The sequence below is a fragment of the Ips typographus genome, linkage group LG2 (genome assembly GCF_016097725.1).
Source record: "Ips typographus isolate SLU linkage group LG2, UJ_Ityp_2.0, whole genome shotgun sequence".
NCBI lineage: Eukaryota > Metazoa > Arthropoda > Insecta > Coleoptera > Curculionidae > Ips > Ips typographus.
In genome coordinates, this window is record NC_138423.1 from 11,528,495 (window position 1) to 11,540,331 (window position 11,837).

General features: G+C 31.8%; 1 protein-coding gene across 3 annotated transcripts in view; it reads left to right on the forward strand.

Annotated features, from left to right (window-relative positions):
- Positions 1-10,864, forward strand: part of LOC145724517 (uncharacterized) — a 74,238-nt gene extending 63,374 nt beyond the window's left edge. For 2 of the 3 annotated variants that reach the window (XM_081972855.1, XM_081972856.1), the window contains exons 4-6: positions 5,517-5,749; positions 7,378-7,485; positions 9,908-10,864. In XM_081972855.1, the coding sequence (XP_081828981.1) occupies positions 5,517-5,749; positions 7,378-7,485; positions 9,908-10,237 (671 nt within the window). In that variant the 3' untranslated portion in view covers positions 10,238-10,864. Of the gene's footprint in view, positions 1-5,317; positions 5,440-5,516; positions 5,750-7,377; positions 7,486-9,907 lie in introns of those variants that run through there. The other variant, XM_081972857.1, reaches the window with a different exon arrangement.
- The last annotated feature ends 973 nt before the right edge of the window (positions 10,865-11,837 follow it).

Here is an 11,837-nt window from a genome sequence, read left to right on the forward strand (position 1 = left end):
ATAAAATCTCACGACAAAACCTTTAGATAGTAAAAGTCAATAAACAAGATTAGTTACACCATAACACATTCTTCATAATTTGTAAATTATTTCCAACTTAATCAGAACTGAGACCGTTTAATGCATAATTTATGTCGACCACAGAATAGTGAGAGACCATTATAGTATGATTTATATACGGTGTGCATCGATTATAACATCTAGAATTCTGCGAAGAGTTGATCGCGCCTCGTCATCCCCAATTCCATGGAATTTTCGTTTGAATTCCGCGAATCGTTGTTCTCGACACACCATTGGCCACCTGTTGCACTCTCAGTTCCCGCCTCTTTTGTATTCGATACTTGGTTTATGAGAGATTACACGCTATATTATGTTGCACGTATACAGTTCAGTTTATAAACACTGCCCTACCTATATTTTTTGATTTTAATGCCTTGAAACTTTGAATATTTTGAAAAAAATTTGAATAATTGATAAGTTTCAAACAGAAGACAGAAACATTATGGTTTTTGTATATAATTATTTTATATCATACCTGATAATCTGATTTTTTCATTAAGGTAAAAAAGTTTTTTACCTAGATAAGGAAAAATATTTCAGTCATTTGTTACTACTTCTGTACCAGCTTTCAGTGTCTTTTGAGAAGCACTTGAATTTATAACTTTTTCTTCTTAAGTAGAAATACCAATCGATCACAGCTGAAAACCCTTTTAAAACCTCTTTCTAAAAACCTTTTTAAATTGGAAAACACAAATATACTATGAATCATGAGGGAACAGGAATACGAAAATGCAATAAGCCATATAAATAATATTTCTCATTAGGCCTCTTAATGATGTAGAAATATTAAAATAATACAAAGAGAAAAACGAGAAATGTAACATTTGAAACATACACAGTGTTTAAAAAACTCATATTTTGTATAATTATTCCTAAATAATATTTAATCGAGTAATAGTTGAATCACTACTATTTACCACTTTTGCTATATTGGAACATGTAAAAAACAAAACAAAGCTTTTAATACCCATTTACAAGGTTGCCAAAATTCTGTTAGTTTTCCAGATTACAAATACGTCAAAAGATGTATTTTCGATTCTAGACACCCTTTTAATGCAAAACCTGTTCAGTAAAAAAACAGACAAAAAAATCCAGGTCCTTATTTTAACAAATTTAATTAAATAAAGTTTTCATCAAAATTAAAAGACATTTGGCAGCGCTGTAAAAGGGATACTAAACTTTAAAGGCTTTAACCGACTGTGTTTTTTACTGGAGATAATACTATACTACACTACTACTATATCCACAGCTTCAATCTATAAGTAAGCACATAATGACTTGATGATTTGCGGCGATAGAGTCAGATATTATCATTCAATCCAATATCATCCTGTTATACCAAACTAGCTTAGGTTAAATGAAACACCCTGAAGATGTATGCTTTTTTGTTTCCTCTTCTTTTCTTCTTCTTGAATCTGCTGCATTCAGGTTAGAATATGTCAAAGTCAAAAACACATCTATAATGTCATTTCATTTAACATATCTTGAAAAGTATAAACCACATCAATTTTCAGATAATTTAATATTTTAATTTGGAGGTATAAACCGGGCATTATAATCATTATAAATAGGGTTACAAACAAGTATTTAACACAGGCGATAACCATGTGAAGAAAACATCAATAATGAAAATGTTAAAAAAATGAAAAAATGTGAGCCACAGAAACTAATTAAAAATAAGTTTGAAAAATTTTTGTTGGAGAGTGTTTAATGGATATAGAAAATAGTTGACTCTTTTTGGTCAGTTTGGAAAATGCAATAACAAATAAGACAAGAGTTTCCTTTATTGACTCTTAAAAACTTCTTGATTCTTCTTCTTAACCAGAAATACATTGGAAAATACCGCAAAATAATTTTGACTTTGTAATCACCTCATATTGATTTGTTTCACATGATGGAACACTGATACCGGAAAAGTCCTTAGTCACAACAAACGCCATGTACAGCTTTTCTCACATTAAAAGGAAAGAACAATTTTAATCTACACCGCTAGTCAATAAACCTGAAGTACAGTAGTGTTCTATTTTTGCGGCAACTTATAACTATAAAATGGAATTACCGCAAGAAAACCACCGTTATCAGGTACTTCTTAGCCAACGCTTAAAGAAAAAGTCTAATTAAATTACAACTAAAAAAAACTGCTCATAGTTCGACAAGAGTACTTTAAAATGCTACGAGTAAATAACTTGTGGATGAAAATACCTGACGTACCGACGACTGTAATTTTAGAAAAATGCCAGGAAAATGTCATAATGATGTGGTAAATGATGGTAAATTGTGGACATTGCAGTAATTATAGAACATTAGCACTTATTGTTAAATACACCAGATAAATAGTTGGGTTGTCTTCGGTCTTGTCGCCGAGTCGTAAAATAAATAGAAGAGAACATAAAACCCGATGGTTTATGTGCTTCGCCATGGTCGATGACCACAGATTTATATACCATCCTCGGACTGATCCGAACCAACTTAATCAGGACACCAACATTTACGTAATTTCATAAAACCACATTGTTTGACTATGACTGTTAAAAGGCCTTTGACACTACTTTATCAAACGGCAACCATCTTTAAAAAAAAAACTACGGAATTAAAATATTTTTACCAATTATTAAAAAAATATTTCAGTGTGGACCCGAGCTGGCTTATACGTTGGTCGGGGTCAGGCCCCCAGAAAGCAATAAAAACAAAAAAGAGAAGCATTCTCACGGGTATATGCCTTTGTGTGTAATGTCCACACAATCTTGTATATGTATTTAAACAACATGTTTCATTCTGCCATACCGCTTCTTTGAATAATATTTATTTCTTTTGCCGGCCGACACAGGCCAACTTTGTAATGGCTTTTAATTTTTTTTTTGTCTTCTCCTACTCTCTCTTTGATGTGTCAGGTAGTTTATATTATTGTCCTTAATATTCTCACATATTTTTGTGTAAAGAATATGTCAGTTATTTTGATCATATTTCATTCAAGTCCAAAACTTCATAACTTAACAAATTTGTAGTAATACACAAAAGATAATGAAAACCATTTCTTATGGGAGCACTAAAGACTACAAAATCACCAAGTGATAAATGAACATGGGTTGTTATTTATGCTTAACGTTATACCACTTACACCAATTCCTAATATGCCAATAATTCGTAATAATTTCGAATAACATCTAGCAACCCCATTAATTTTAACCACAACTAAAAGGTCTAAGCGACTTTTTTCATTAGGCTAAAACTAAATGTCCCTAAAATATACATACAGCAATTTCTATCCTCGCCTCTATCTAACAAAAAAGTCTATTCTATCATAAGATAAGGGGTAATAAAATATTAGTTAGCCCCCAATCAGGACAACTAACAGTTGCTCCGTTTGGGCGACAGACACAAATTAGACAAATTTGACCCTTACGAGAATTGTCACTTGCAAAAACAGTTTTTCAAGAAATTTCCAACCATTACGTCGTGGTAGACTTTGTAGGTCACGTGACACTCACGTGTTTTTCTTCATTTTTCAAAGTCAAATTAGCCCTTAAATAGTCAAAAAGTGTTTCTGGTGCACCCTGTCATTAAACCATAAATAACACGCTTATTTGTAACACTGTGTATAAGCATATGTCAATGGAAATGATACCCAATGAAATGATCTTTCCATAAACCTATAAAAGTTGGTTAGTGGTAAGGGTTTCAAAATACTAATTTAATGCCCAGTAATGCCTTCTAATTCCCCAACTATGCTCACTGATTCCTACATGTTGTTCAATGGACCTCGCTTTAGACTAATTCGAGATCAAGAAATCGATTTCTGTAGTCAGATTTGATACATACACCATAATGCACCAGTGGTTTGGTTAGGTTAGGTTAATAACAATATTTGTTTGTTCCGGAAGTGTGTAGAAAATTGAACCCCTCACTGTACTGCAATTTTTTGAACAGCAGAAAGCAGTCGCGTAAAATTTTTTTCTGTTAAAATAACCTGTAACATATGGCAGTATGGACGCCACTGATAAAACTGACAAACACTATTTTCATTGCAAAACGTGTTTTCTCTGTAACATTTGGCACTTCCTCAAATATCGAAAAAAGTTTTGGTACTATAAAAAAATTATATATTTTTTTATCATCTTATGTAACCGTAACGAAACAACTTTTGATTCTAGTTTATATAGTAGCGATATTTGTTTATTTTCTGACGCACTTTCAATTCCCAACATATGACACATTTATCATGAAACACTCTGTATGGTGATTCATTAAAAAAGTTGATTTTAACATTGAATTTTAGACAGCTTGTATAATTATAATACTGGAAAAAAAACTGGAATACAAGATTTAAACTATGTGTCAACATTTTGCAAAACATTAAGTTTACTAATAATTAAAATAATTAACGCCATTTAAAAAAATTGTTTTTTAAGAGGCACATTTTTGTTTCAATATGTAAAACTCAAAAAAAAATGTTAAAAATATTTCCAAATTACCGTTTTTACATTTGTAGTCTTAAACGTTTCAAAATCATTCATAATTTAACGATGGAAATTTGATTTATATTGAACAATTGTAACTCGCTCAAATAATCAATATAATACAAATTGTCACTAAATTAAGACGGAAAATATCATAGAAATAGAAAATAGAGCTATTCGATGTAAATAACTTGAAATGCTCTGTAGAATTTCTTTTGACTAAGTTTTATCTTCTCGTGGAATATACGCTACTTAACAAAGCATTAAGCTATTAAATATTTCAGAAACAAATAGGTATCACATTACCCAAGAATCACTCACAATTGTCAACACTCTCCTTACTTTCTTACGGGTTTTCCATAATAATTCACTTTGAATGTTCAAGGTGTCACAAATGGAGATATTGAAAGCTGTAAGAGATCTACAATCGGTTAAATATACCCTAACCCATTTGTGTACATAATAGCATTTATGATACTTTGTGATTGGTCAAGAAAAAACAACAAGTTAAAAGCAGCTCATTTTTGACCAATTACAAACTTCGAACAGGGCTGCGATTTACTCAAATGCTGCCCATGTGGACTTACCTTCGTTATAACAAAATACATATTGACAGATATCCAGATAATAGTTCAATCATTTAAATGAATCTGTTTGTCATGTTTGTGGTTACTCTATGTTCTTCGGAATTCACTCGCATTCAAGTCAATACTTGTAGGTTTGACGAAAATGTAAGTTATTGACCACACTGTATTCTGTGACATTTGCCATAAAAGCATCTTATGTCACTAAAGGAAAACTGTCAAACTGGCAGTTCATGTGACATTATATTTTACTATTTTATATTATTTTATTGTTTCTGTTTAAATTCTTATATTTTATACAATTATACAATTTAACACCTTATGGATTACCAGGAAAAGTAAGTTGCTAAGTATAGGAAAATGTATTGCAGCGTTGTTATTTAGTTACTAATTGAGATTTCCTTTTTTCTTGCAGAGCTTTACAACTTCTTCGTACTAAGCATCTTTCTGCCATTGATAGTATTTCCATCGGTCAGTGCCGGACCTACAACGCTTAGCTCAAGAACGTCTCTGTTTCCATCACGTTACACCAGAGATCTTGGAACAATGGCGTCGCCAGTGAAAAACATCTCGTCAGCATTCCAGACCTCTGCTAATACTGCCACTGTAATGTCTAAGAAATTTCGTGATATGTTCCACCAGATATCGGTAAGTTTTGCCTTCTTCTAAATGTCGCCAAGTGGTTGTAGCGTCATCTGTGACGTAACAATAGGTCGAAGAAATTAGTTATATTACCATAACGTCCTTTGGAGCTATTGTCGTCAAAGCTATAAAACCAACAGACAGGAAGGATGTGGTTCGCGTCTTCGCCAGGATCTCGAATAACTTAATAATCGAAGGTATTCACTTCGTGCAAGAATTCAAATTGTCTTCTTCAGATGAATACTAATTGGGCGAGGTTTCCCGATAAATTTTCGGGTTACGCACTTTTGGCGCTATGTTATATCCTGCAAGATCGCTGAATGATGTGAAGCTATAAGAATTTCTATAATATAAGGATTGCCATATTTTCCATTAAGTTAAAATACCATATTTTAATAATTCCCTACAAAAGGTGTTTTAAGATTGTTTTAACCAGCAGAATCAAGTCCAGATGTTTCTTGACATGGAATTTTTAGCTCCACAGTTTGGCTATCAGTCGCTTCATGTACTTTTCCTAAAGAACTGGAATCTTTCAACTGATGATAATGTGATTCAATGAGATGATGTGTATATTTACGTAGAATTTTCGGCCAAAAACGAAAAACTATCAATGAAAATCGTAAACTAATACTTTTTTACAATCTCGTTGCTAGACTGGCCAGTGCGTAACCTAATCAATATTCATCGAACATTACCCATTAAATAAAGCATTGACTACCAAGCGTATAAGGAAAATCGTACCGTCGTCGTCCGATTACACACTATCATATTTTCTGTCTCGTTCTCCCGGTTCTTTTTGCGTACCGTTTCATCCTTATCTATCGGATGTCTTGGTGGCACATCCGCCCATTCATCGGAAGTCGATGCAATTCTTCGGGAATCCACGTGACTTGTCGCATTTGTAGGTTTGATCTGTTGGTACTCGTGTTCTTGCAACTACGATTCACATTGCTAAGAAAACATCCAGACCAGACGAAGTTAAATCACAAAATAGGAGGAACGAAAAACCTAGCTGGCAAATTAAAACAGTCTTTGCCGACGATTTGTCTAGGCTACAGGAGTCAATGACGTTGTTACAAGGTCGGATTGGTTTTTTTACAAGGAAATGGTTTACAAAACGTAATGCAGCGTTGCATATTTTATTGGTGGAATTTCCATCAAGTTTATTCTATTTACACTGAAAGGTTTGTTAAAACACAATCACATCTAATCAATCAATGTGTAATTTATGAGGAACAAACTGAATTGCCTATAATGGCGAAAACCATGAGACTCTGGCTACATTGTACTCTGAATTTATGTACAATTGCAGTCAGTTGTAATGGAACTTCCTTGATTGTTATGTTTATGATCTATCAGAAAAATGTACAATATTATTAACAATCAGGTTTGCAAGTAGTAGAATGGTGGAACTGATCTTCCTTTAGTAAGTGGACTTTGTGTGATAATGGTTCAAATCATTCTTCAGTTAGACACTAATCTTCAATGTTATGAAAGCTCTACTTTAGCGCTGAAGATATCCTGTGGGTCAAAACTAGAATATAAAATATAATGTCCTCTTCATTTTGTAATTAATTTCTAGTATCTATTGTATTTTTTTATATTTGTCCAGTAAATTGTATCTTTTTTTTCAGGGTTCCGAACCCAATGCGTACAACAAAATTGAAAACAAAACTTACCCATACTTGCCGGACGTACCCGCTTTTCCATCGAAGGAATTTGACGAACAGATGAACAAAGGCGTAAGTAGATTTTTTTTATTATTTTTGTGAATAATACATGAACCCACAAAGTTTCAAGTTAACCTTCTTCATCAAATGAAAATGATCACAATTACAGACTGAAGCAGGCATTACACGAAGCAAATATTTGCTACAGTTGCTACGGAATTTATTTGCGCAAATTTTTGTTTTTAGCAAATATTTCCTCAAAACCTGTTTGCTAAACGGGTAGCAAGTGTTTAACAAACAGAACAAATTAAAAATCAAAGCAAATTACACGGACAAGCAAATATTTGCTTCGTGTAATGCCTGCTTAAGACTCATAGAAAGATTAAAAAAAAAATAAATTCAGCAGAGACAGCCTTCTGTTCAATCTATCACAACGAGATTTTTGGCTGTTCTACCATGATATTTTAGGAACTAACCTAATTTATTAACACGGATTTACTATAATTTCGAATCTATTCAGTACAAATGCTATGACGTAAACGGAATTGCGAAACGCATTCGATTCAGATGAACCTATTACTCGGAATGCAGGAAGCACTTTTCACAGTCAAGTTTGTTTTAGTTTTGTACAGAGTGAGTCAGCTTAAACTAACAAAACTTAAATAGTGAAATATGTCAAAGTTGTGTATCCAAAATTACAGTCAGTCAATACGTCTCAAAATCTGAAGATCAAAACAAGAAAAAATGTTAATGTAATCCTTAAAAAAGCTACAAAAAATGTCTTAAAAAACACACTGAAGATGGTTTTTCCGCAATATTTTCGAAATGGTTTACTGTTTTGAAACAAATGTTTTAGTAAATTGGTTAGGAAAAGTAATATTTTGTTTTTTAAAACTAATAAAATGGTTCATTCAATTTGTGATGTGATAAAAACTGTGATCCACACTTTTTGTTTGGTTTGGTCAAATGTTTTAAATATAGGCTTTCTGGATTATTTATAGCATTTCGATTTTGTTAATGTGTGGGTAATTGATTACGATAGTTTTATTTTGATTTGGATCACTTAGTCAACCTTAGTATTAAATTGAAAATTAATAAGGTTTGTGACATTGGTTTCAAATAAATTTTCTTATATGTACTTAAATGTTGGTGATTTTTGTTTAAAAGAGTGATTTTAGATTAAAGGTACTAAACGTGACGTGTTTCAATATTTTCTACAACGAAATATTAAGCTGTTATGTGTTACAATTTAAAACTGGAAATTGTGGTCACAGTCTTGTGACAAATAAAAGATCTTTTGAATAATTTTCGCTATAAAGCCAAATTCTGTAAATTACAATATCAACTTTAACTCTTCACTCTGCTCTTTTTCTATCTTATTTTAACAACAAGTTGCAAAATTAACGTAGAAAAGACACAATGTATATCAAACCTCTTTCTTAAATATAAACATTTTAAAAGTTCTTCCAGTTTAAGTTACAGAATTTCATAATTTTAGAGAAGACCGTTTCGAAAATGTTATCAAGATCTTCAGGGATTTTGATGTGTAACCATCTTAAGCATTTTTAGGTATATGGCTAAACTATTCTAGAAAGGATGTATTCCGTGTTTTTCCTTGTATTACTTTGTAACTTGAAAATTATCAACATTTTGAACTGTTGCAGCTAAAAAAAATCCAGCTGTACTACATCAGGAGAACATGGCAAGCAATGGCATTCTTCTATCTTTACCACCTTGCAATCTCATCTATGTTTCATTCAAATCTCTAGAAACTACTAATTTCGTTGAAAGGTATTATTGTTCTCCATTGCTCTCCTCTTTGGGTTGATCCAATTCTAAAATTATGTGAAAGTTTAAAAATTTTGGCATTTTTTAATCCGAAATTCGGTTCAAATATACGATTTCTGTTATTTGTACCCACATTTAAACTCTGAACTTATTTTGAAAATTTCTGGGTCTAAGAGCTTCTAGAGCAAGATCTGCTGGCCTATAATAAGTTGGATAAACAAGCTGTTATTTTCTATTATGTTAAGCAACCAACTCCATTTGCTTCCAGATTTGGTTGTAAACGCTATGAAAATCTGTGTCATTCTGATTTCTTGTTGATGAAGTTCCATAGTTTCCTTCTGGTAACATCGCTGCAGTGATTTTTAAACACTGAAAGTTTGATTACTATTCCTGTAAAACTTATCAACTATATTGTTTAGAAGGAGTTGAACTAATATTGATGATTATGTCTCCTCTGCAGTGTTCTACAACTGCTACTTCTATAGTAATTGGTAAACTGAATCACATTTTAAATGCTTTTCAACTTCTAATTTAAACTGTCTCACCTTGTATCGTTACCAACTTAGATATTTCTACAACTAAATTTACTTTGTTCAACAAATATCAACTTGAAAATCGTTTACAGAAAAATTGATATTAAATAATATAATTCTTAACTTTAAGGATGATAATAATTTGTGCTAACAATTTTGTCTTTTTGTTTCAGATTGAATGGGTGGTAGACAATCTGTACTACAACCTGTACGTAGCCAATGAATCTTTGACTGTTCTGGAAAATCAATTGGAATTGTATCCAAAATACGTAAACTACACAGGTGAAATAATTCATTTAAAACCATACGTGCGCGGAATGATGACTGAACTTTTGGAGGACGGCCCTAAGGAAAAAATTGATTTTGTTATGGATGATTCAATTAAAAATGTGGACAATACTGTTCGAATGTCGCGCGATTGGCTCATTATCAAGTCTTGTGAAACTCTTTTCGAATACGCATTAGGTGTATACAATCATTTTAACACTACATCGACATCTTAAATTTGCTGTAACCAAAATGATTGACATTCCGACAAAACCACCCAGTTTAGTGGTGCACTTGTTAAAAGAAAATTGACTTGTTTTATTGGAATAATAAACTTATTGGAAATGTTTGTAAAAATGTGATTTTTATTGACAAGGCTGGTCTCAACAGAAGGCTTAAAAATCGAAATAAATTATAGTAACACAGGTATTCGAACCAATTCAATAATAGTGACAATGACATTTTATTTTTATTTCAAAGAGATAAATAAACCTGTCACTATAACTGAATTCGTTTTTTAGTGTTAGTCATTATTTATTTGTTAGTGTATCAGTTTTTTAACATTATTTATTTGTCATTTACCTCTAGTTTTTTGTCTTAACATATTGTATTTCCTTTTTTTGTATATTTTTAAATACATAGTACATTTAATTTTTAGATTATTTATTATTGTAAAACGTACAACGATGATGGAAAAGACTCAGATGTGTCTTTTAGTCTCATAAGTATTATTAGAACGGACAAGTCAACTAGTAATAATTGGCACATTTGAGCGTGCGACTTAGACAGTTGATGTTGATTATGAAATGTTTATGGATTTTAATTGTGATTTACGAAGGTCAAGTAAAGACTTTTTTGTTTAATTTGTTGTTTTATTTTATCCTATATCCCGATGTTATATACCTAAATCAATAAGTGATGTTATTCAAGTGTTACTTCAAAACAAAATAACCTTACAGTGTGATCAAAGGTAAAAAAAAATATCCAACATTTTGATTGCAGCACTCAAGTTGAATAATAATTTTGGACACACTCTGTTGATCTTACAGAGTTAACAATAAGTTTTCTAGTTTCGTGGGGTCATAAAAGTGTTTGGGGTGTCATTTTCCCAGCCAAAAAACCTGTGTTCTCTTTTATCACAAATTGATAATAATGTAATTGCCCTCAAACTTCAGGGTCTCAATTGAAAGAAACATAAACCGATTTGAAGTTTAGCATAAATTATAGTTTTTTAGTGTTTCCACAGCAAAAAAAACACTAATTCTTCAATCTGCAATTACGACAAATTTAAACTATTTTTAAATACTTGCGTTCTGTCTGATTTTCAAATTCACGAGAATATCGGTTGGCAAATTATCTCAATATAGAATTAAATAATTGAAGCAGCTGTTCTTGATTGCTGCTGTCTCCATCTGACGGTCAAGAGACTATATGGTAACTGGATTGAAATTCCACCAGACGTCCAGAAGATGGTTATTTAAAAAGTGGAAATCGGTTTTTTTTCTTAAATAAGTTTTTACAACTTTATTTTTAATTAAATCCTTATAATAAATTGGGTTTTCACACTTGGAAAAAATTAAATTAAATCTCGTAAAAATTTAATTTTAGTATAAAAAGCAAGGTTATTGATGAACTGAACAGATGATCTGATAACGAACCTTGAGCTGCTTAACTCGGTGCGTTTGGCGCTCATCAGTTGACGGAAAGCGATTTAAAAAGGTAAACCACGTTACTGACAACGAAAGTTCCGAGCATTTTTGTCAAAAACCTTATCTGCTGTAGGAAAAGAACGTTCAAAATGATAATTTGACAATATTAGGCAAGTGTTTTTAAGAA